General features: G+C 38.0%; 5 protein-coding genes across 8 annotated transcripts; 4 read left to right on the forward strand and 1 right to left on the reverse strand.

The window, feature by feature from the left end:
• Positions 1-2,609: 2,609 nt before the first annotated feature.
• Positions 2,610-4,797, reverse strand: LOC102622712 (peptidyl-prolyl cis-trans isomerase CYP20-1). Its single transcript, XM_006488465.4, has 7 exons — positions 4,629-4,797; positions 4,336-4,414; positions 4,127-4,174; positions 3,988-4,011; positions 3,463-3,645; positions 3,282-3,357; positions 2,610-2,917 (listed from the first exon to the last, which is right to left on the reverse strand). The coding sequence occupies exons 1-7, from the start codon at positions 4,701-4,703 to the stop codon at positions 2,779-2,781; spliced, it is 624 nt and encodes a 207-aa protein (XP_006488528.2). The 5' UTR covers positions 4,704-4,797; the 3' UTR covers positions 2,610-2,778.
• Positions 4,798-5,262: 465 nt separating this feature from the next.
• Positions 5,263-8,724, forward strand: LOC102622796 (E3 ubiquitin-protein ligase APD2-like). Of its 3 annotated transcripts, none has more exons than XM_006488624.4 (10): positions 5,263-5,624; positions 5,736-5,842; positions 6,009-6,137; positions 6,256-6,352; positions 6,584-6,658; positions 6,746-6,828; positions 7,071-7,217; positions 7,737-7,809; positions 7,896-8,247; positions 8,359-8,724. In XM_006488624.4, the coding sequence occupies exons 1-10, from the start codon at positions 5,414-5,416 to the stop codon at positions 8,432-8,434; spliced, it is 1,350 nt and encodes a 449-aa protein (XP_006488687.2). In that variant the 5' UTR covers positions 5,263-5,413; the 3' UTR covers positions 8,435-8,724. The 3 variants fall into 3 exon arrangements, with proteins under 3 accessions (XP_006488687.2, XP_024957654.2, XP_024957655.2); XM_025101886.2 differs by having other exon boundaries at positions 5,451-5,599; XM_025101887.2 differs by lacking the exon at positions 5,263-5,624 and having other exon boundaries at positions 5,786-5,899.
• Positions 8,725-9,162: 438 nt separating this feature from the next.
• Positions 9,163-12,168, forward strand: LOC102623006 (hypothetical protein). Its single transcript, XM_006488466.4, has 6 exons — positions 9,163-9,455; positions 9,535-10,112; positions 10,797-10,986; positions 11,085-11,149; positions 11,284-11,494; positions 11,638-12,168. Exons 1-6 carry the CDS (start codon positions 9,351-9,353, stop codon positions 11,878-11,880), a joined length of 1,392 nt encoding a protein of 463 aa, XP_006488529.2. The 5' UTR covers positions 9,163-9,350; the 3' UTR covers positions 11,881-12,168.
• A 2,381-nt stretch (positions 12,169-14,549) lies between these two features.
• LOC102623292 (probable pyridoxal 5'-phosphate synthase subunit PDX1) lies at positions 14,550-15,938 on the forward strand. Its single transcript, XM_006488467.4, has one exon. It carries the CDS (start codon positions 14,791-14,793, stop codon positions 15,721-15,723), a length of 933 nt encoding a protein of 310 aa, XP_006488530.2. The 5' UTR covers positions 14,550-14,790; the 3' UTR covers positions 15,724-15,938.
• Positions 15,939-19,682: 3,744 nt separating this feature from the next.
• On the forward strand, positions 19,683-23,237 carry LOC102623592 (phosphoinositide phospholipase C 4-like). Of its 2 annotated transcripts, XM_006488468.4 has the most exons (10): positions 19,683-19,850; positions 19,950-20,311; positions 20,608-20,804; positions 20,914-21,049; positions 21,136-21,378; positions 21,488-21,702; positions 21,846-21,963; positions 22,333-22,485; positions 22,559-22,645; positions 22,729-23,237. In XM_006488468.4, the coding sequence occupies exons 2-10, from the start codon at positions 19,994-19,996 to the stop codon at positions 23,020-23,022; spliced, it is 1,761 nt and encodes a 586-aa protein (XP_006488531.2). In that variant the 5' UTR covers positions 19,683-19,850; positions 19,950-19,993; the 3' UTR covers positions 23,023-23,237. The 2 variants fall into 2 exon arrangements, with proteins under 2 accessions (XP_006488531.2, XP_052288905.1); XM_052432945.1 differs by lacking the exon at positions 19,683-19,850 and having other exon boundaries at positions 19,858-20,311.
• The last annotated feature ends 436 nt before the right edge of the window (positions 23,238-23,673 follow it).

Genomic DNA, 23,673 nt, shown 5'->3' on the forward strand with positions numbered 1-23,673 from the left:
GAACTCAGGACGGTCGAAAACCTTAGGATGAGCATAAAAGGAAAAATGGCACTGTTCACTTGTACGGTACTATTCACGTGTACGGTACTGTATACGTTACTGTTCACGACACTGTTCACATGGACGGATGATGACGTGGCATTGATCGATGATGTGGCATTGACTGATGAGGTGTCACGATCCTGTTGGACTAAAATTCTTATGTACTGTTGATGGTGACGTGACAGCATATCAGTGGACGAAAAATCTCGCGTACGGTGCATGCATCACACAGGATTATTTTCAACCAAACCGCGTTACTGTTCATCCGGGTCAAACCGCGTTACTGTTCAAAGTCGGGTCAAACCGTGTTACTGTTCATCCGCGTGGTCAAACCGTGGACTGTTGACTGATGACGTGGCGCAATCCTGAGCGTCCAAACTGTTTTTAATCCGATGGCTATGATTTACTCCATGTATCTATAAAAAGGGGGCCTCTCCCCCCTAATTTGATATCTATGAATCCATTTTTGGGATCCATTTTCTGTAATTCCTTCTCCATCTTGTATTTTCTTCGTATTTTAATAAATTTCCATTTTGCCCCTAGTTCAATTATGAGTGGCTAATTTTCTTTCAAGCTTGGGTTGAAGGTGAAGTCTCAACATGTGTCATGGGCTTAATTTGGTAAATTTATTTTCTCTTCCCCTCTAGTTTTTGTGGATGTTTTGACTTCTCGTCGACAAATAATAATATTCTTGTCTAGTACCGCCTTGGTTTCACCGGCCCTCTAGTACAAGGTTATTATTATTTGGCACGATAAGCCCTTAGCACCATATTGATTAGAGCGTGGTTCATGAGGTGTGGATTCCCCCCTCATGATTTAATTGGCATTAATACGGATTATTTAGCCCATGATGCATGTTGATACGGATCCAGATACCCAAGTACGTCATTTCAATATAATTCTCGTCAATTTATTCTCGCCATTTCAATACCAATTTTAGAATTTATTCTCGTCATTTTAATTTAAGTTTCAGCATATTCCAAATCATTTCCACCATAAATCCAATCACCCATTTACAAAATTAATTCTACACAATTAAAATCCACCTCCTCGTGGGATCGACACTCGTCACCATTGATCTATACTACAATAGATTCGTGCGCTTGCGAGTACATTAAAATTTGCACAACATTGATCATGGTGGTAAGTGATGTTGTATTGCTGAGAGGTTTGTTTCAAGTAAATTTAAGCAACTTAAAACTGAAGACACATGCCGAACAACGGGACTAGATTTTTTGAGGCTGGTGATGCTCTTTGTGGATATTGATTGTTGTCTGGTGGAGGTGGTTTAACTTGGTTTACAGATGCAGCTGATGAAAACATGTCAGTGTTTGTCTGGGAGGAGCCATTAAGATTTGGAGGACTAGGCAAGTTTTAGGTGTATAAAGATTACTGTTATGATTGTCTCATTGGGAAATTTATTTATGAAATTTCATTTTCAAGGTTTTTCTTGCTATTATTTATAGTATAAGATTAGGAAGATGTATAACAGAAATGATGCTTTCTGGAATTGTTCCTGGGTTCTGACAGCTGAGTCTGTAATAGCAGTTTTAATTTATTCATCAATATAGGATGTAGCTTGGGCTTCATACAGTACGATGATGTTATAATTCTTCCTAAATTCATTTTATTGGATATTTTATTTCTTGTATTGTTTGGCGGATTTCATAATTCATACCTCCTCCTTGACTTGGGGACGAGCTCAAAAGACGGCTGCTTGTTTTTCTCTTGTTCTTCTCTTTCTTTCAGGGGTAAGTGAAGATAAATTAGGGGTATTTTTGGATTCTTTTTGACGATGGATGAAATCAATCCGTTATGTTCTGTGACATTGTATGAGATCAAGTCGTTTGTTCCCCCACCACAGTTGCATCAGTCTATTGGTTCAACTGTTTTCCAATATTAAAAATGCATTTGAGACAAATCATTGTCTTCTATCAATCAGTAACGTTTTTTCTTTTTCTGAGATGTAAGTAACCCAAGGAGCATTAATCTGGAATTATTCATTAATCAGCCACTCACCTCGTATTCTATTGTCGTCATTGGATATGGCACAGCCGGCTAAAATATTTTAGGTATTGAATTCGATGGAACTAATGTCATTATGAACCCGTCATGCTTGTGCTCTACGATAATATTCACAGCTTTCCGATTCTAATGGAATAGTGTCGTGGCTCAATTCCATGCTTTCCCGCTGATAATCTACTGGTTCGCTAAGAAAGCATTGCATGTAGGCGTGCAGGCTAGATGCCAACTATCAATCAATTCAACCTCACAATCTCTCACGAACTTTTTCCTCAAGCATTTTTTGTGTCAACATCTATGTCTTAATTCAAAGCAACTGAAGTTATTCTTGAATCTCCTTTAATAGGAAAAGTTTTTGGCAAAATAAATTGTACTTCGGTCCTTGCGCAAAAATGTTCGAGTTCCACATTGTCATGTGGCTGACGACTGTTAACAACAAACACAAGTATTGATATGGATTCCAGCATTCGGTACTTATTTCGGTGCTTCCATAAGCTTCTTCTACACAAGTTAGAAAAGAAACACTAAATGTGATGAGATAGCTATCAGAGAAAAGGATCCCCTTAAAATGAAGCACCAGCTTGGCAAACAACCTAGGACATTTTAAAATGTCTATTACATGATAAATAGGCAAATTATGAGTATCTTCATGAAGGTTGAAAAGACGAGAGGACTAAAAAGGTGTATAGCGTAATTATATAATTATGGGGGAAATCACAGAGGAAGTTCACCGCTGTCTGCAACGACGACTTTGCTCTTCGGAGTGCCATTCTGCCTCCCTTCAGCTTCAACCTTGTAAACTACATCCATCCCCGATAGCACCTTTCCAAATACAACATGCCTGCCATCCAACCTGCAAGCCATTCCAATGATAAGTTGACAAAGATAAAACATCTTATATGGTAGAAAAATCAAACATCTGGGGTTTTAAATTGATCATAATTGTGAATGCTTTTATAATCCACATTGTTCTTCTGCAGCACATGTAACACAACTAGGGTCATATTTAAGAGTCCAGACAAGCATATCTGGCTAAAGCGGAGGCCTCCAAAAGGCGTGATTTGCAGAAACTTGTACAAAATAGCATTACATGAACTAATATCCCTATGAGGGATACCATACACATGATAAAGTAAAGATTTAAAAAATTTCAAAGTAAGAAAATTTGCTTAGATTATGCTTTCCATTTATCTCTTTGTGGGTGCAGATATAATTACCAGCTAGTTGTCACAGTTGTAATGAAGAATTGTGAACCATTGGTGTCTGGACCAGCATTTGCCATTGACAAAAGCCCTGTTCACAGAATTTAATATACGTTACATTGAATGCTTTTAACCATTGAATAATGCTTGCATGGCCGTATACAAACCAATCAAAAGAATGGGCTAATAAGTGTACCTGGGCCAGTGTGCTTCAGTTTGAAATTTTCGTCAGGGAACTTCTCTCCATAAATTGACTCTCCACCTCTTCCATCACCAAGAGTGAAATCACCTCCTTGAAGCATAAAGCTGGGAATAATCCTATGGAACGTACTTCCCTTGTAGTGGAGTGGCTTCCCGCTCTTGCCAATCCCTTTCTCCCCTGAAATGATAAAGTGATATACACCAAAACAACGGCCAAGTACACCGTTACTATCCAATGGTTCAAATACATTGAAAATGATATGCCATTAAAATTTCATTTGCAGTTTTACACAGTTTTTTGAATTCCTATGAATAATATTAGCTGTTTAAATTTCTAATTTGCTTGAAGAAAATGTATTGTCTTTCACGTATCTTGTAACTATAGTAAGATCACTGATGAACTGAGAGAGGTGGTGCAGCAAATTTGATTTTTAACTCAAAAAAATTTAAGATCTTTAATCATGTATTAGGCGTCAAGTCAACTCAAACAAAGAAAGCCAAGATCGCTGCACAAATTTACCTGTGCACAAAGCTCGGAAATTTTCTGCAAAGAAAAACATCCAAACTGTTAACAATGTTCACAAGCCACTTAACGAGATGCAACAAGAACAAATCATCAATTTTTTCCGTTTCATACACCAAACACCATACAGCTTTACCTGCAGTTTTAGGGACTGCCTTTCCAAAGAGACCCATTACAATACGTCCTGAGAACAAACATTTTTGTCACAACTAAATATTAATACTATCTTTTATTTAAAAGAAGAAGAAGAAGAAGAAGAAGAAAAAAGTTAGCATTATTAAATACAAAGTTTCTTCTTTTTCAATATAATGATCAAAATTCAAAACTTGACATAGTAAAACATACCGGCAGGTTTTCCAGCAATCTCAACGTCAAAGTAAACTTTGTTTGTGATTTCTTTCAAATTCTGATCCGATTTCTTCGCCTGGGAAGCAAAAACTTCACAGATCAGATCAGAAAAACTGTAATCAACAATCAATCTCATTCCCATCTACACAATAACATGCAGCAATCCCTAATACTAAATCTGAATCATGGATCAAGACTTCACAATACTTGGAAAAAATATAGACAGATTAGTACAAATTAAAATAAAAGATTTGAGGGTTTGAGAGAATGTTAATCGAAAAAAAAAAAACCTGAATTGAAGAGAAAGTGGCCAACAGGACAATAGCCCATAGCATCGTGAGTGGAAGAAATTTTGTCGAAGCCATGTATCACTTCGTTGTTTCTCGTTTCGCAGTCACTCACTTTGGGGTTCCGCTTAGTGCAGACTGCGGACCGATGATTGACGAAATGTCGGTTAATAAGGGGGGTAACCCTCAGGTTGAAATAATTGTACCAATAGTTATGTGACGCGTGGCGTGCTGGGGGCACAGCCGCACGCTATTGGATGAAGACGCGTGGATCGTTGAAGTTGAACTTGAAGTGTTGAAACTTGAACCCGTGGGTTAACTCAATAAAAGCGATTGAAAGTTTTTTAAGTCAGATAACCATAACCTCAATAAATTAGGAAATAAATTATCTTATAAAATTATGTTCTGATTTTTTTTATTTTTTTTATTTTCAGTTTCCTTTCCTTATTGCCATCAATTGGTGCATTAGATTTTGCAAAAGGAAAATGCCACGTCAGCATTATGGGTCAGGAAAAACAGAAAAAGGGCGGCACTGGACTGCGTGGCAGTCTGTGGTTACTCAGTTAAGAATACAACTAACGGTCACTGCTAACTACCATTCCCGGGAAAAATGAACAAAAAGAAAGAGGAATGCTTGTTAGATTCTCCGACTCCATCCACCAACGCCACTCTGCCTCAACATCAACAATATTAACTGATTCTTTCAAAATTCTAAAATATAAAAGAAGAAAAAACGATTCCCTAAACATATCCTTTTTTTTTTTTTTTTTGGGTTTAAATTCTTCAATATGGAAGAAGAATCACGTAACCATAACCATAGCCAACATGAATCCGTCCCTTCATCTTCTATTTCTACTTCACATTCCCAAGAGAATGCTGTGCGTCAGCAGCAGCAGTCTTCTGGTGTCTCTTACCGTGTCAACATGTCGATATCGGACAGCAGCACGAGGAATGATATCTGGTCTTGCCTTATTGTACTGCTCATCTTTTGGCTTTTTGGTCGGTTTCTTTGTTAAAATCGTTTTCTGTTCCTGAGTATCATTTTTTGTGCGATTTCCGTATTGATTTTGGTTCTCTTTTGCCATGTTTCCAAATATTCATCGCCGGCAGTTACCACTACTATGATTTTTGGTGTCTATGGATCGTTGGAATTACAATTGGGTCCCCATTGCTCACGCCCTATACATACTAACCCCCTTTTTGTGCAATCTATTAAGGTGATTCGCTGCGTGCTAATTCCTTCACTTGCTTCTACGTTTGCCCTTAACTAAGCAGTATGTTTAGATTTGTTTCAATACCATTGTTGCGCTCTTGCCTATCAGCTTAAAGCTTTTGTGTCAGATGATTTATCTAACACAGTAATCTTATTTGTTTTGTAAACAGGCGCAAGAACTAGACAGGCAAACATCTAGCTCATTAATGCTGTATGGGTTTCACAATTCTCCTCCACTGGATGTCGAATTCACCTGGACTGAGACACATATTGCTGTGGTTCCAGATGATGGGCATAAGGCAAAAATCTTACTCAAAATTTTATATTTGCTAGTCAGAAAAGCAGAGCTTTTTCTTTTTTTTTTCCCTAACCTTTGTTGATTAATGTGTGTGATATTTTATTTCTTCCTGTTCACAGGAGTGGCTATACTTCCTAAACAAGGGATCTAAATTGGAAATCTCATACAATGTAAAATCTCCAAGTTCTGCTCCTTTATCCCTTGTAATTGCCCGTGGTAATTGCCTACCTACACTTAAAAAGCTTCTGGGGATCTTAATTTGTTGTCATTTTCTGAATATTGGTGTATATTTGTAATTTTGCAAGCTACTTTTTTATTTTCAAGAGAAGAGACTGTGTTTGCAGCAAATGAAGGGTTGTAGAGACATTATAGCAAATTTTCAGCTTACTAGAAGTGTTCATGGAAGAATTAGATCTCCTGTCTCTAACTTATTGCCTAAACTTGCAGGCGGTGAAAGCCTTGAAGACTGGATTGATCATCCATCATGTCCTAAAACAACTTTGTCTTGGAATATTTTATATGGTAAATTTTATTAGTCACCGTATGCCTTTTGACTTGATTATAGATTAACCTGTTCCAAAATCTAACCTATCTATTATATGCTTGAAGGAAGTGGTAAGATCCAGCAGAAAATTTCCAAGTCTTCTGATTATTATATTGCTGTCGGTAACTTGAACTCTCAGCAAGTGGAGGTGATTTCTTTAAAAAAAAAAAAAAAACTTTACTTATTTTTCTTGTAATATGATTTTATCAACTATAGTGACCTCTTGGACTTGCCCATTTGCCCCATCAGCTGGTTCAGTAAAATAAATGGTTTGTTCTGATGCAGAGCACTTGCTTTGAGTTTGGTAGTCTTGTACTTAACATTACATTTTAAGCAGATGTTGATATTTCAAATCATGAAATGTTTTATTCCCTGATCAATTTCATACAGATGCAATTGAATTTCACAATGAATGTCTTGGTCTATAACGCAAGCAAGGCGTATTACAGATGTTCGTTGGGAAGCGGTCTCTGCAGTCTATCCCTTGATCCTCTGGGAACAACTTCTGCAATATTAACATCTCCAGGTCCTACAAAGGTAATAGACTAATATTTCTCAACTTCTATCTCCTTCAATTCATCCTGTATACATTTCCCGGCTTCTCATTTTATTAGTCAATTAGCTAAGACTTCATATTGTCTCTGATTGACAGTAGTAAGATATCCAAACATTAAATCTTTTGTTATGACGTCAAAGTGCTGTTGTGGATTTGATTAATCATATGATTAGAAGTCCACAACAGCCTGTTGATGACGGTGAGGAATATGCGAGGTGCCATTTTTGCCTGCCTTCGGATTTGCAGCTCCCATCTTACCATGTATTTGCCTCAAAACTGTATAGAAAATGAGAAAAATATTTACTCTAATTAAAAGGTTTATTAGTCCCTAGCTAATTTCATTTTCTTGGTGGTTTTCTTCTCTTTCAAGTTTTAGTCAAAACAGGTATAGCAGTTGGAACCATTTTGTCGAGTGTTGTGTTCCTAGACCATTTGCTATTCAGATTCAAAAATCTATTAATCCGTCTATTTGAATTTTGGGTACCCTTTAATCCTTTCAGGGTACTTCGAGTGCTAAATGGTATGTCAAACTCTCTTATGGACCCCGATGGATCACATATTTTGCAGGATTAGGTCATACTCATTTCCCTTAACATCATTCTCATGGAACTACAAATGAACATTTCCATCTTTACATTTGCCGCTGTTTCTACTTGTAGGTGCTATGACCATCCTCATGTTCCTGGCCTTCAGATACTGTAACATGTGCCGGACTACTAGTGGAGATGGAACAGGATTTCAGGCAACAGATAGGGGATCACAAAGTCCTCCATTGCTTTCACACAAAGATGATGGTCTCTCTAGCTGGGGTTCATCCTATGATTCTGTATCACATGATGAGCAGGATTTGGAAGACTGGCTACCAGTAAATTCTCTTGAAGGGACTTCACTAAATGAAGGGGAAATCAACAGCAATCCCCGACATCTCCAGGTTATTTGCTGTGATGCCCCAAGAGACTGCTTCTTTCTTCCATGTGGGCACTGTGCTGGCTGTTTTACTTGTGGAACAAGGTAATGAACACCAACCTTATTATCAAACATGTTATTCTCCACCTTGATACAAACCGCAAGTTTAAGGATATTGTTGCTGGATTAGATTTCTGAGGCTAATTAACTCTACAGGATAGCAGAAGAAGGTGGTACTTGTCCCATATGTCGCAAGAAGATCAAGAAAGTAAGAAAGATATTTACAGTTTAAGCAGTTTATTGGAACAACATACTGCAGATGCTCTTTCCTGATGTAAATCTAATTGTCCTCAACTCCCATGTACTGAAACTGATACATGCATTTCTTCATGGACAAAGGTTTGACTACAGCAGGTTGTGTCAAAATTATCTTATTGTGGAAGGGTTATATCCAAAACAAAATTAAAAAAAAAAATTAAAGGGTTTTTCACAACTTAAACATTACATACCTTACAGGGCTACTGTAATATCCATGAATAGTATTTTAATAGTGCAATGTCATGTGACAGTTATTCATTACCACCTATTAGATCATTTCTCTTAATTCGAGAATATATATATTTCATATCTAGTGGAGGTGTCCTATTTTTTTTTTATACAAACACACTTTTAAATCATAAGATTTAAAAAAATTAATTTTTTAACTGTTTTAAATCACGTGATTTTATAATTTATTCAAAAATAACTTCTTTAAAATATACAATATATCTGCATTAAATAAATAAATGAGACTAGCAGCTGCAGCTTTTGTGGGCTTCAAGCCCAGCAAAGGGAGAAGGTAAACAAGAACCCAAATGGGCTCATTGGCCATTACAACCATACCAGAAGCTGGAAACGAAGATCTCCTACAACTAGTCAAAGCGAGATCATCGCATCAATTTCGTATTTGAGTATTGACCACCCAACAACAGCACACGCGCCCACGTTTCTTTTTTCTTAAAATAGGTGGAGAGAATCATGCACTGTCCCCCACAAGTACACAAAATGCTAAAACAAAAGACACAGTTGAGAATGAAATGTGTCAGAAGAGGAGAAGAGTCTTGTCGATCAGTTTCAGTAATTAAAAAAATGAATGCCATAAAGCAGTAAAATTTTAAAGCTAATTAGTGGAGATAAAGAAAAGCTTCCACTGAAACTCCACTAATACAATGGTCGTTCCCTCAAGAACCCCAGCTCGCTCTCCCTCTTATCTCTTCCCCTGCGTCATCTCACTCTCCGTCATCTCTCTCGCCGCGCTCTTCCTCGACTACAAGGTCAGTTAAGTTGTGAGTTTTTTAGCTAACAAACTCATGATATCATCTTAATGAATGATTGTAAAATTTTATGGAGCAGGTAGATGATTTCGCTTCCAAGACAAAAACACTAGCAGGGCACAACTTAGAGCCAACGCCATGGCACCCGTTCCCCCAAAGAACATTCAAAGAGGAGTCACGACGCTCCCAGGCCTACAAAATCGTACACTGCACGTACCTGACGTGCCTCTCTGCCATGAATCCTATCCCAGAGCGACGCCGTGTTGCGTCACCCCAGAAAGTCCAAACCTGCCCAGATTTCTTTAAATCGATCCACAAAGACCTTGAGCCTTGGGCCAAGTCCCGGATAACGATGAGGCACATTATGGAAGCTAAGAGATTTGCTGCGTTGAGGATTCTGATTATTAGAGGGAAATTGTATGTTGATCCTTATTATGATTGTGTGCAGACCAGGGCTATGTTTACAATTTGGGGTTTCTTGCAGCTGCTTAGAAGGTACCCTGGGATGGTGCCTGATGTTGATATCATGTTTGATTGTATGGACAAGCCAGTTATTGATAAAAAGGAGCATGGGTCATTCCCTTTGCCACTCTTTCGGTATTGCACAAATGATGCTAACTTTGATATCCCTTTCCCTGATTGGTCTTTCTGGGGTTGGTATGAATCCTCAATCTTTACATAAACTATGATTTTTTTTGGTTTGCTTCTTCAGTTGATTTGCGTGTTTTTGGGATTGTGCTGCTGTTCAATGATATTACTAGCTGTTATTACAAGTGGATAGCGTTTATCAAATTCTAATAGTTAGCACATTCTTTATCTTCTAGGTCTTATATTTCCTCACAATTGCTAATTTCATGATAAGAAGACCTTTTTTTCATGCACTCGCGTTGCATGGAATGAGTTCAATTTTTCTATGTGATGGTAGAGAAAGATTTTAAGTTTGAGATTAGATTACGAGAACCTAAAAAATGTAATACTGGTAATTTAGTCAATGTGGATAAGGAAATTTTTTTTTTTGCGTTATTTGTAGATAATAATGACAGGGACTTTGTGAAACATGATTTTGTTTCAGGAAATGCCAGGGATGATGATGGTGCTAAATTTGTATGATTAGATCGAAGATATTGAACCCTTTTTATCAATTTTTTTTTGACACATTATATTGAATAATTCCCTTGAATATGGATCGTGGTGGTATTTTATGTTTCGGAAGAGGGAAATCATGTTTCAAATTTCCTAATACAAGTATGTAATTTTATTAAGAGATTGCCGTAGCTTAATTGAAAAAATGATATATCTGTCTGATAATTGGTGTATTCACACTCACTTTCTTTGGTACAGGTCAGAGGTGAATTTACAACCCTGGAATGAGGAGTTCAAAGACATTAAACATGGTTCTCAAGCTAAGAGTTGGAAAGAGAAGTTGCCCTTCGCATACTGGAAAGGAAACCCAGATGTTCTCTCTCCTTTGCGGGTAGAGTTAATGAAATGTAATGACTCTAAGCTTTGGGGAGCGGAAATTTTGCGTCAGGTTTAGTTGGAGCTACTTCTTTAACATGAATTAAATGCATATCATAGATTAACATCAAGTTTCAATTTGTTAAGTCTGCCTTTCTGCTGGCATTACAGAATTGGGCGGAAGAAGCGAAAGATGGATTCAAGAAGTCTAAGCTGTCTAATCAATGTAATCATCGGTATGTATTCTTCATTGTGCAATGTCATGTTCGAATACAATGCCATCATGAGCATGCTCTTTGTTTGAGAATAAGCAATAATTTGACCTGTAAGTATACTTTTATGTGCTAAACCTGGTTTCTTCTTTCTGCAGGTATAAAATCTACGCTGAAGGATATGCTTGGTCTGTGAGCTTGAAATATATTTTATCATGTAATTCAGTTGCTCTAATCATTTCTCAACAGTATAAAGATTTCTTCTCCCGCGGTCTCATTCCGAAGAAAAACTATTTCCCCATCCCTAGTGCTGATCTATGTCGATCCATAAAATCTGTTGTTGACTGGGGTAATGCAAACCCATCTGAGGTATGGTTAAACTTGTCTGTTTTGTTTGTTTGTGATATTTATTTTCTGTCTGCAAGCATTGGAACCAAACCACCATACCCTAGCTACAACAGATTCTTATTTCTTTCTTCATTTCTGCATCCGTTTCAAATTTGATTAAACAGGCGGAGAAAATAGGAAAAGCTGGACAAGATTTCATGGAAAGTTTAACTATGGATCGAGTATATGATTACATGCTTCACCTCATCACCGAGTACTCAAAGCTGCTGGATTACAAGCCAGCCCCGCCATCTTCTGCACTTGAAGCTTGTGTGGAATCCCTGCTTTGCTTGGCTGACCCAAAGCAGAGGCAGAACCTTGAAAAAGCAGCAGCTTCTCCTTCACCATACCCACCTTGTACGCTTTAGCCTTTCAATTAATGCCCTCAAGAGTTGGATACAACCAAAAAGAGAAGGAATCAAAGATGTCAAAGATACAGAGACTGAAAATCCAAATGATTAATATTGCTGTTGTAAGATTGATTAAATTTGTTGTAGATATGGATAGAAATGCAAATTCATTGGTTGTAGATTTTGCTCACATAAGAGGCTGAGTCCCCTGGACTCCTGATACTGCCCTTTTTCTCTCACAGGATTTATATGTATAATGTACTTGAACCTCCTCGTTCATTCAGAGTTCCTGGAGCGTTAAGTTCATCCTCTCACAAGTTGACACGCGTTCTTTTCATCTCCACTTATTAATGTTGGCAGTTCTCTTCTCATTAACTGCAGCAATATTGAGTTCATAACCAACTGCAAGTTCAAGGAAACGGTTGGTGGGTTAGGTTTCTGAGTCTGGATTGCATAAGTGGCTGATATACTCATATATATATAGATATATATATAAAGAGAGAGATATCATCGGGTAAGGGTTTTTTCACTTTAAATATAAATTTTAATAATAAAATATTAAATATATATAATTGTTGCAAAACTGTGTTAGCTGTTGATCTTATGTTGAAGGCTTATGTTTCAAAACATAATTAAACATGTTAATACATAGATTTATCTCAATTAATACGTGTTATATAATTTATGAAGCGTATCAATGAGAATAAAGTGTTCAAGCACTGGGTCTATTTAGCAGGACCCAGTAGCCAACGGGTGGTTCGCTACCAGAAACCCAAAAAAAAAAAAGACGCTACAACTTCTAACTGGTCAAACCAAAAACATAGCGTGGTAGTCCGAATCAACCAGAGTTTAGTTTCCATTCGATTGTGTTTCTTTTGAAAAAAAATAACAAAGAAACAAGGATCGCCTGTCCCTCCCTCACCCATGCACGTTGAGAAAATCAAGCATCATAAAAAAATGTGTCCGAAAAAGAAAGCGAGTCAAAATATCGACAGTAGCAGTTTCAGTCCTAAAATGCATTATTATCATCATCAGCAGCTAAGAAAAAGCACAGCATGCCATGGCTCTATCAAAAGTGCCCGGTCATTCGAGAAGCCAAGGTCGCTCTTGCAGCTATGTCTTGCCCGGCATCATCTTACTATGCTTCTTCTTTCTCACTGCTATCTTTCTTTACTACAAGATGAGTTTCTTCTTATCGGCTTTTAAGGATGTTGTGCCGCAGCTAGTCCTAGCCATGTCGTAATCTCTTGGGGAGATTTCAAAAACTAGTTCTCTGTCATCAAACTGGGTGAGATGTTGTATTATATGTCTCTGAATCTTAGTGGACAGAAAATTTAACAATATCAAGGGGCTGGTACTATATTATTAAGAAGCTCGTATCAAGAGAGATTAATGATGTTTTTTAATTTCATGATGAAAATTTTATGTAACAGATAGATGATTTGGCTTCGAAGACAAAAACATTAGCAGGGCACAATCTAATCAGTGGAATCATCGGAAAGTGTTCTCCATCGTGTAAAATGATATGCTTGGTCTGTGAGCTGGAAATATAATATTTTATCACGTAATTCAGTTGCTTTGATTAATCATTTCTCACCAGTTCAAAAGATTTCTTCAGCCGCGGCCTTATTACCAAACGAAAGTTTTTGTCTATCTCTCGCAATGATTTATGTGGATCCATCGAATCTGCTGTTGACTGGGGCAATGCAAACCCATCCGAGGTATGTAATGTTCAATTTCTCTGCGCGCATTAATTGGAACCACCGCATTGATTAACTAACTAGTCTCATTGTGTTAACATTTTTCAAATTTGATTAAACAGGCAGCGGCGATAGAACAGGGGGGGGGGGGGGGGGGGGGGGGTTTGAAGGATAGTTTAAGCATGGATGGGGTATACGATTACATGCTTCACCTCATCAGTGGGTAGCAAAGCTGCTGGAGTTCAAGCCAGCCCCCACCGCCATCTGCTATTGAAGTCTGTGAGGAATCCTTGCTTTGCTTGGCTGACCCCGAGCAGAGGCGGTTCCTTGAAAAATCAATAGCCTCTCCATCACCGAAACCCCCATGCACGATCTTTTAGCTTTGTCAATGTCAATACTAATGTGATCATGATCGGTTGGATGTAATTCAAAGATCACCTGGGGATGTCAAATGTTTGATATTACTGTTGTAGATGCGCAACTGCAAATTGCTTGTAGATTTTGCTCTCTCAAGATACTGAATGATAATTGTCCCTTCTGCTCTCTCACGGGATTTTTATGTATTTCAGCTTCCTCCATCAGTTTCAGTGTTCGTGAAACTTCTGCCTTTCCCATTAATGAAACATGAAGTACTGGGTGGCCTCGTAACGGGTATAAAATAATTTAAATCAATGTTTAATATGTGTAAGAACATGCATTCGGTTGCAAGTTATATATATATATATATATATAGGACTTTATATATATAAAATGCTAGCACCTGATGATTTGTTTGAAATGATTGAACAAATAATGACGTGAAAATATGGGGAACAAGCCAAAATCTTAACGTGATTCTCAAATAGGAAAAAGCTTTAATTAATTAACCTTAATCAAGCAATTGCCAAAACAAAGCACCCATAATTACCAATGAGCTGAGCTCACCTCGCCACCTCCAAATCACAATTAGAAACCACCGTCTATAAAATAAAATAAACCATACACTGATACACGTCACCCTCCTTCACCGTCCCTCCGCAAACGCCAAATCCTTACAAAGCCTTCACCTCACCTCACAAATTAAATATGTAACAAATAAAATAAAATAAAATAAAATAAAATACTCGCAACAAAAATAAATCCACCACTCACGGTCGAGGTCTCACAATTTCTCAGTCATCTCACTCTCTCTCATTTAAATATATATAAAACAAATAAACAAAGAATTCACTTTTTTTTTCCTTCCAAAATGGCTGACACCGGAGTTGTCACCGTCTACGGCAATGGCGCCATCTACGAAACCACAAAAAAATCGCCGTTTTCCGTCAAAGTGGGACTTGCCCAGATGCTCCGCGGCGGCGTTATAATGGACGTCGTCACCCCAGAGCAGGCCCGCATCGCCGAAGAAGCCGGCGCGTGCGCCGTCATGGCCCTCGAGCGCGTCCCCGCCGACATTCGCGCCCAAGGCGGCGTCGCCCGAATGTCGGACCCGCAGTTAATCAAACAAATCAAAAGCAGCGTCACCATCCCCGTTATGGCCAAGGCCCGCATCGGCCACTTCGTCGAAGCGCAGATTCTCGAAGCTATCGGCGTTGACTACGTCGACGAAAGCGAGGTCTTGACTCCCGCCGACGAGGAGAACCACATCAACAAGCACAACTTCCGGGTCCCGTTCGTCTGCGGGTGCCGGAACCTCGGCGAGTCGCTGCGGCGAATCCGGGAGGGAGCGGCGATGATTCGGACGAAAGGCGAGGCGGGTACGGGAAACATCGTGGAGGCGGTGAGGCACGTGAGGAGCGTGATGGGAGATATACGGGTGCTGAGGAACATGGACGATGATGAGGTGTTTACGTTTGCGAAGAATATAGCGGCCCCATACGATTTGGTGATGCAGACGAAGCAGCTGGGGAGGCTTCCGGTGGTGCATTTTGCGGCGGGAGGGGTGGCGACACCGGCGGACGCGGCGATGATGATGCAGCTGGGGTGTGATGGAGTGTTTGTGGGCTCCGGTGTTTTTAAGAGCGGGGACCCGGTGAGGCGGGCGAGGGCCATCGTGCAGGCTGTTACCAATTACAGTGACCCGGATGTGTTGGCGGAGGTGAGCTGTGGCCTCGGTGAGGCTATGGTGGGCATTGATTTGAATGATGTTAAGGTTGAGCGCTACGCCAATCGATCCGACTGAACTGCCCACTGCCCACTGTAGGTGAGAATTGAAGAAGCTCCTTATTGAATGAAGGATTGTTATTATAATGCATTCTTTTCTTTTCTTTTCATGATTTTAGAGCCAAAAAAAAAAAAAAAATACATGAATGGTTTTGTTGTTGTTGTTTACTTGTTTATGATATGAATTATTTTGATGATTTGAGGGAATTTTGTTTGTGGAATTGGTAACTTCAATCACTTGTGTTGTGTGTATCATCATCTTTGTTGTTGATTATGAATTCATGAATTATGATGGTAATGGTACCATCTTATCTTGTATGATATAAACGACCAATTGTTTAGAGAGAGAGGGCTCTTTTTAGTTGTTGCCACCAAATCTCGGTTGAGTTTGATGCAAATTCTTTGTTGTTGGAGTAAAAGGTTGGATAATGGACTTCGACCATGTGTGTTCATTTGTTAGGACTAAGCGATTGCAAATCTTCTTCTGCCTTGTTATAGAGGTCAGAAATTTCTACTGATTCAAGATTGAAGAATAGCCTATTGCAGTATCATATGCCGTCAATAATGTTGATGCTCTCACGTTAGAATGAAGAATAGATGATGGAGATTTTGATAAATGTTCAATCGTCAGCCATTCCTTCTGTTCTTTCCAGGTATAAACCAGTTTCATTAAAAAGGGATGATTAAGATTTAAGTGATATAACTATGATGCTCTGTTTTCTTGGTCATAAAAATTGGTGCTGCTGGGAATGGTTGTTTAGGATTTGGTACTGATGGTGAACAATCTTGTCGTTTATGTTGTGGGCTTAGCTCCTCTGTTGTTGAAGTTACAGTTGCTATTTCAATTGCTATCCAAACTTTGTCCATTCTGTGTTTTTTAACTGAGTGTGTTTGGGCTGAGTTTTCGGGCCGGGGCTGAAGTTGCGGTTCAGAACCTAATCGGGTTGTACAATTGGCGTGCAACCAATGGTACCGGCTGCTCATGCAACTAACCATACCGGCTAATAGGATTTAAGATTTTGCCATTGGCATTGTTGTACTGCATTAAGCCCGCGTAATTTGGGCTATTTGAGATGTGGGTTTTAACTGAGTGTGTTTGGGCTGAGTTTTCGGGCCGGCGCTGAAGTTGCGGTTCCCATGCGGAATATGACAGACGCGTACATATGCTTTTTTCTGGTGGACGATATTTTTAACCCTTCAATGCATGGTTTAAATAAACAAAGGCTATGTAACTTTTGTCGCTCAAAAAATGAAAGTGTTAGGCTCATGTCACGTGTTGTCGTTAAAAGACTTATTTTGAAGTTTTGTATGTGAGTGGTGGTCTAATTGTCTCCTCTAGCACTTTTACGTAAAATATTGCATCTTATCAGGTTATTCATCAAATGGCATGATAACTTTTTGCGGCCGCCTATGAGTATGACGCGTGAGATGATGGTAGATTCAATTCGAGCACACACCAATTAAAAGCATTAAATGACTTTTTTGGACCTTATTTTTTTACACCACTGTTCATGTCGCAGCATATCCACTAGAAAATACCAATCGAGACTGCATTGAGTCTAGCCGTCTAGGTTTCCTCCTAAAGCAAACCATATGTGAAGTGATTGTTTATTAAGCTGAGCTATTGGGCCGGATAACCTCATTATTAATTGAGTACCAACAATTTAGAAAGGAGGGGGGGCACATTTAGAAGTAAATTTTTTGTTCTTCTTATCATCAGTTTAAATATTGGGGTTGAGATATTATATAATAAAGCCACACGAGTAAAGCCACCCAAATAAAAAATGCAACCACGACTCAGAGAGGTGACTGATGAGCTGCGTTTTCTATTCCGCTACAGTTACCTTACCTAGGTCCAGATATGAATGCATTAGGGGTGGGCAAGAAAACCGTGCACTAGAGAAAATCGAACCGAACCAAACCGATTTGAATCGTTCCGTTCGGATCGGTTTTAATTTTAAAAAACAACTGAAATATATGGTTCGTAAAAAAACGAAATGCAGGTTCGGTATTCGGTTCACTCAGCTGAACTGAAAAATCGGGTTATTCTTGAAATTTTATTTAAATAGACACGTGTTAAATTTTAATTGGTTGCGTAAGATAATTAAAATAGGTATGCACACACATAATTACGGGTATATATATATTTAAAAATTATTGTTGGTGTTTGTTTCTAAATTTTCTTTTTATTTTGTGTTGTAAGTTTTAATTGTTGTTATTTTTATTTATCCTTACAACATTATGTTTATGTAAATGGAGTATTGGAGTTTGATTATGTATTTTGAAATCTTAATATTTCATATTTTATAAGTACATTATTAGTAGTTAGTAAGATATTAATGATAAAATGTGTTTTGAATACTTTATATTTATTGTTAATATTTGTAATGAAATTAGGATAAATTAATTGGTGAAAAAAATTATTACATTCATGAGGCCTAATGTAATAAAAATTTAGAAATTCAAAATAGGTCCAAAACTAAAAAAAACCGAACCGAACCAATCTAAAAAAATTTGTTTATGTTCGATTTTTATTAAATTCGGTTCTTATTTAGTTCTTTTTATAAAATAATCGATTTAAATCAGTTTTATTTAATTTCGATCCGAACCAAACCGGACCGAACCGTACCCACCCCTTGAATGCATGGTTGCAGAGCCTGAAGTAAAGTGACCGAAGGGCCAAAGAGTAGACACACTCGCTGGGTCGGGGGCCGACATGCTTTTATTAATTTTTATTATTTTGCGGTTCTTTATTATCCTTATGGACAAGACGGGGGAAGTGAGAAGGACGTGAAGCGTGTTTTCTGGATTTTATTAGCAAAGCCAGATGGATTCCATTCATGTGTTAATAATTTAATACACATTGACTTGACCCAAACTAAGGGTTCAGTTTCACATTGGAAGTTCACACTTCACACTTACAACAATCACTAAGCTTGACTTTAAATGAGTCACCTACCCACGTGTAAAACATGTTGCCAGCTCCGTTTTATGCTCTTTTTTCTGAATTATTATTATTATTATTAATAATTTCAGGTAAATAATATAAATCAACCAGACATTAGTAACCCAAATTCCGTATCTCTAGCTTTTGGCTCTACCTAATTAATTCTATTCATTTCATGTTGATCAATGATCTGGCGTTGGATGGTGTATCGTTACTGTCTATCATCTAATCTTCGGATTAGGCGAGTGATTATAGTAACCCATTTATTTATTTTTTATATTTTGAGAATAGAATTGAGATTTGCACGTACAAAATATTGAAGAACTCGGAAACCGCTGTTGTTATTCTTTATTATTTTTTACCAGGCGGGACCCACTCACAGTTTTCAAAGTCCTTACGGACCGCTGGCGCACTACTACGTTGTGATTCGTGATAATAATTAACGCACATGATTAACCGATGACAAGCGAGTAAATTCATCACCCCCAAAATAAATCCAAACCGTTAGATTACATCAAGACAGTTGTTAATTGTTAAATCGACCTGCCACGTAGGCACGCATTTCAATGTCCGCTAGTGCACCACCAACTAAATATTATGAACACCATCAACTGCGGAGCTGCTGCTGTACAGCTTACATCTGATTTTCATAATAATTGGAGAAATAGCTTCAAAGTCCCTGATATTTTATGTCTTCCACAGGAAAGGACATAATTTGTCTACCTAAGTCCTATATCGTCAAATGGAGTAATGGATGAATTAGGGTCAATGATAAAATTATATTAAAATTTAGGAAATGGAGTAATGGATGAAATGAAGTAAATTTTAATATCATATTAAAATTTAATCAATATTTATAATTTTTATATTTAGATTTAAAATAACTTATTTCTATCTGATTAAATTCGACAAAAAGTATTAGTTAAAATTTAAATAATACTTATTTGTAAAAATAAAAAAATACAAGGACAAAAATGTTATTACACCGAACAAGTTACAATAATTAGTATTTTAAAGGAGACACGAAGAAGGTGACTGTGACTGGCCGAGTAATGACTGACTTCGGTTTTTTCACATCCTGTCGAAGGGAGAGAAGAGGTCAAGCATCAGCATCAGCGTCGTTGAAAATTTGTGAAAACGGACTACTAAATAGGCAAAGGCGGGAATATAAATCGTTGTGCATGATAAGCTCATCATCGGTAAAGTCATATGATATAGATCTATTTAACAGGCAAAAAAAAAAAAACAACTTTTTTTATTAATCGTATCGTTTAAACGTACACATTTTTGTTTGTCAGACTAAGAAAAAGACTGAGAAGCATTGTGGTGCTGCTTTGGGGAAATGGGAAGTTATAGAATGTGCGTGTGCTTTACAAGAAAGTTCAGGGTAACAGAGGCTGGGCCGCCGGAGGACGTCAAGGAGGCGTTCAATAAGTATGCGGAAGGTGGCACCCACATGACGGCTGAACAGTTGAGGCGGTTCTTGTTGGAGGTTCAGGGTGATGATGGCGGGTCGATCTCAGACGCCGAGAAGGTAGTGGACCAGGTTTTAAAGACGAGGCATCATCTTGCTAAGTTCACCAGGCACACTCTCACTCTTGATGATTTTCACCATTACTTGTTCTCCTCCGATCTTAATCCCCCCATCAATTATGATCAGGCATGTATTAAAAGTTTCTTGCTCTTTCCTTTTAATATTAAATTTGGATTTAAATCTCATAGCTCTTGTACTGTCTTAAAAGATTTTACGTACCAGCGTTAAACCAACGAGCATCGATCCTTGTTGTTTTTGTTTTGTTTGATTGATGAGAAAGTGGGGTAGAAGAAAGGAAAATTGGAAATGGGATCTAATAATTAGTAGTTTTCTCCTCTCCTAAATTATATTGTTTTTAATTTTTGTTCATGAGGGGATCGTGACTGTTGTTTTAATTTTTTGCAATCTATATTTGCATTCAGGTCCACCAAGATATGACAGCTCCGTTGTCTCATTACTTCATATACACTGGTCACAATTCCTATTTGACTGGGAACCAACTCAGCAGTGATTGCAGTGACGTGCCAATTATTAAGGCTTTGAAGAGGGGTGTAAGAGTAGTGGAGCTTGATATTTGGCCTAATTCTACTAAAGATGATGTTCATGTTCTTCACGGGAGGTATGCAACTTTTGTTAAAACTTGAAACCTCCATTGTGATTAGATTGCATCACAGAATGTTCATAACTAATTAGTTATTCACTTGAACTTGTGTTACTGAATCTGCTAGGACCTTGACGACTCCTGTGGAACTCATGAAGTGTTTGAAATCCATTAAAGAGCATGCTTTTTCTGCGTCTCCTTATCCTGTTGTAATTACTCTTGAAGACCACTTGACCCCACATCTCCAGGCTAAAGTGGCTAAGGTAGCTTCAATTTCTTTGTAAGTGATTTGCTTGGGGTGTCTTACTCAGAATTGTGGTTCTATGATCAAATATGTTTTCCTTTGTAGATGCTCGCTGAAACATTTGGAGATATGCTGTTTGTTCCGCAATGTGAATGTTTGCAAGAATTTCCTTCACCAGAAGAGTTGAAGTATAAGATTATTATATCAACCAAACCTCCAAAAGAGTATCTTAAAGCTGAAAGTAAGGACGGTACAAGGAGTAACTCAGTGAAGGCGAGGGACTCTGATGATGACGAATGGGGGAAGGAGCCACAAGACCTTACAGCTGACCAAGAAGATGAAACGAAGGTGCTGCAAAATGATGATACATCTCATCTTGACCTTTAACCTTGTAACCCTAGCATATTTGTCTATCCTTTCAGTTGTTCGTATTAATAGTTGTGCAATTGACTTGCAGAGTGATAGTGATATAAGTGATGAGAATGAAGCCTATGATAATGAACACCCATTAGAGGCGGCTGACTACAAGCGCCTAATTGCTATTCACGCTGGAAAGCCCAAGGGTGGATTAAAGGATGTGCTGAAAGTTGAACCTGATAAAGTTAGACGCCTTAGTTTGAGTGAGCAAACACTTGAAAAGGCTGCCGAATCTCATGTAACAGAGCTTGTCAGGTATGCGTGATTAACAAGCTTCTTGGTCAAGGTACCTGTGATTAGTCGTTTATATAATATGAATACAGATAAAATTTTGTTTCTTTGCCCAGTTAAAGAATTTCCTACCGACTGATCTGATGCTTGATACCATTTATTTGCAGATTCACGCAGAAGAATATTCTGAGGATATATCCTAAGGGAACTCGGTTCACCTCCTCCAATTACAAGCCACTAGTTGGTTGGATGCATGGAACTCAAATGGTGGCATTTAACATGCAGGTTTGGGTTATTTAATCCTAGCTTCCATTGCTCAATCAAAATATTATTTTGATACTCCACTTAAGAAACAATTTTACGTGAAGTAGCCAAATAGGAGAAACTGGGGAAAAAGGAATGGGCTAGGAGACAAGCTGGTCATTTTGTTCAATGTTCTAATATAGGTTTTTTTTTTAAAACAAATAGTCAGTTGATTCTAAATACGGTTAATTCAGCTAGAAAGTGAAGTATGTTTAAGTGCTAGTATGAAAAGAAGGGGGGTGTGGGGGAAAGAAAAAAATTTCTGTTGCATGCTAACAAATTATTTTTTCAGTGTTACAACAACTCAATCTTCGTAATAAATGCACTCAATGTGTTTGTGGTTAATCGCAGGGATATGGTAGAGCTATGTGGTTGATGCATGGAATGTTTAGATCAAATGGAGGGTGTGGTTATGTAAAGAAGCCTGATTTGCTGATGAATGTTGGTCCAGATGGTCAGGTCTTCAATCCTAAAGAAACATTGCCAGTGAAGAAAACTTTAAAGGTAAGGATGATGACAGAGCAGGGTTACTATGCCCTCCCTCTCAATTTTCTCTAAACTCCTTTCATATTGACAGATTAAAGTGTACATGGGAGATGGGTGGCATTTGGATTTCAAACAAACACACTTTGATTTATACTCCCCACCTGATTTCTATTGCAAGGTAGGTTTCTCATTTGAAAATGCTAATGGTTTTAAAGTATTCCTTTGTGAGTAACATAATTCTGTGACCAATTTGAAATGCAGGTTGGCATAGCAGGGGTACCAGCTGATCAGATAATGAAGAAAACAAAGCCAAAGGAGGACAATTGGACACCTGTTTGGGAACAAGAATTCACATTTCCATTGACTGTTCCTGAACTGGCTTTGCTTCGAATTGAAGTCCACGAGTACGACATGTCTGAGAAGGATGATTTTGCTGGCCAAACTTGTTTGCCTGTCTCTGAGTTGAAACCAGGGATCCGTGCAGTTCCCCTCTCTGATCGCAAGGGAGAAATGTTAAATTCAGTAAGGCTGCTCATGCGCTTTGACTTTGTCTGAGACACTGAAGAAGAGATACTGTCCTGTGATTTTTTATTTTGGGTCGAGTTTTTCCATCACATGTTGGTGCTGTTTTCTTGTAATATAGTTGTTTATCCTTTATTTAATCTTTTTAACTTTTGTACATGCTAAGAACCTCTTTTGACAACATTTTGAACTTGTAAGAGATCTTGGAATATTAGTACCATATGAAATAATATTTAAATTTTCTAAAAGATTTTGTTGGTCTTTGTTTAAGATGGTGATATTCACATTCAAAACATGTTGCAAATAATCTAGGAACTTGACCGTTGGCTAATAGCCATCATTTCCAGCTCAATGAGACAGCAAAGGACAGATTTTGCCTTTCGCCCTTTCCATATTCAGCCTGCCTTTTTTTCTGGAAATTTTCCCTGCCTTCTTTTCTAGAAATTTTCCATTGCGTTTTCCATTTGGTATTTTTCAGAAAGGAGTAAAATTTAATAAAAGACTTTTCTTTTCTTAACTAAAGATACCGTGAGAAAAAAAAGTATGGTTTTGAGATTACGGCATGAGAATATTATTGGTGCAAGAAAGAAGAGTAAAAGAGAATCAAGCAAAGATTGTTTACGTCTAACAAAACAAAAATCACAGAATCCACCCATTAAATAAATTTACAAAAAAAAAAAAAAT

This window comes from Citrus sinensis, chromosome 8, assembly GCF_022201045.2.
Source record: "Citrus sinensis cultivar Valencia sweet orange chromosome 8, DVS_A1.0, whole genome shotgun sequence".
In the NCBI taxonomy this organism is placed as follows: Eukaryota; Viridiplantae; Streptophyta; class Magnoliopsida; order Sapindales; family Rutaceae; genus Citrus; species Citrus sinensis.

Excerpts from the sequence above, each read along its gene's own strand:
- LOC102622712 (XM_006488465.4), bottom strand. The coding sequence starts at position 4,703 with ATGGCTTCGACAAAATTTCTTCCACTCACGATGCTATGGGCTATTGTC. Across the intron at positions 4,012-4,126 it reads GGCAGTCCCTAAAACTGCAG|AAAATTTCCGAGCTTTGTGC; the intron begins GTAAAGCTGTAT and ends TTTTCTTTGCAG. Across the intron at positions 3,646-3,987 it reads TTTCCGAGCTTTGTGCACAG|GGGAGAAAGGGATTGGCAAG; the intron begins GTAAATTTGTGC and ends TTATCATTTCAG.
- LOC102622796 (XM_006488624.4), top strand. The coding sequence starts at position 5,414 with ATGGAAGAAGAATCACGTAACCATAACCATAGCCAACATGAATCCGTC. Across the intron at positions 5,625-5,735 it reads GCTCATCTTTTGGCTTTTTG|TTACCACTACTATGATTTTT; the intron begins GTCGGTTTCTTT and ends CATCGCCGGCAG. Across the intron at positions 6,138-6,255 it reads TTCCAGATGATGGGCATAAG|GAGTGGCTATACTTCCTAAA; the intron begins GCAAAAATCTTA and ends TCCTGTTCACAG.
- LOC102623006 (XM_006488466.4), top strand. The coding sequence starts at position 9,351 with ATGGTCGTTCCCTCAAGAACCCCAGCTCGCTCTCCCTCTTATCTCTTC. Across the intron at positions 9,456-9,534 it reads CGCTCTTCCTCGACTACAAG|GTAGATGATTTCGCTTCCAA; the intron begins GTCAGTTAAGTT and ends TTTATGGAGCAG. Across the intron at positions 11,495-11,637 it reads GTAATGCAAACCCATCTGAG|GCGGAGAAAATAGGAAAAGC; the intron begins GTATGGTTAAAC and ends TTGATTAAACAG.
- LOC102623292 (XM_006488467.4), top strand. The coding sequence starts at position 14,791 with ATGGCTGACACCGGAGTTGTCACCGTCTACGGCAATGGCGCCATCTAC.
- LOC102623592 (XM_006488468.4), top strand. The coding sequence starts at position 19,994 with ATGGGAAGTTATAGAATGTGCGTGTGCTTTACAAGAAAGTTCAGGGTA. Across the intron at positions 20,805-20,913 it reads GTTCATGTTCTTCACGGGAG|GACCTTGACGACTCCTGTGG; the intron begins GTATGCAACTTT and ends TGAATCTGCTAG. Across the intron at positions 21,703-21,845 it reads CATGTAACAGAGCTTGTCAG|ATTCACGCAGAAGAATATTC; the intron begins GTATGCGTGATT and ends ATTTATTTGCAG.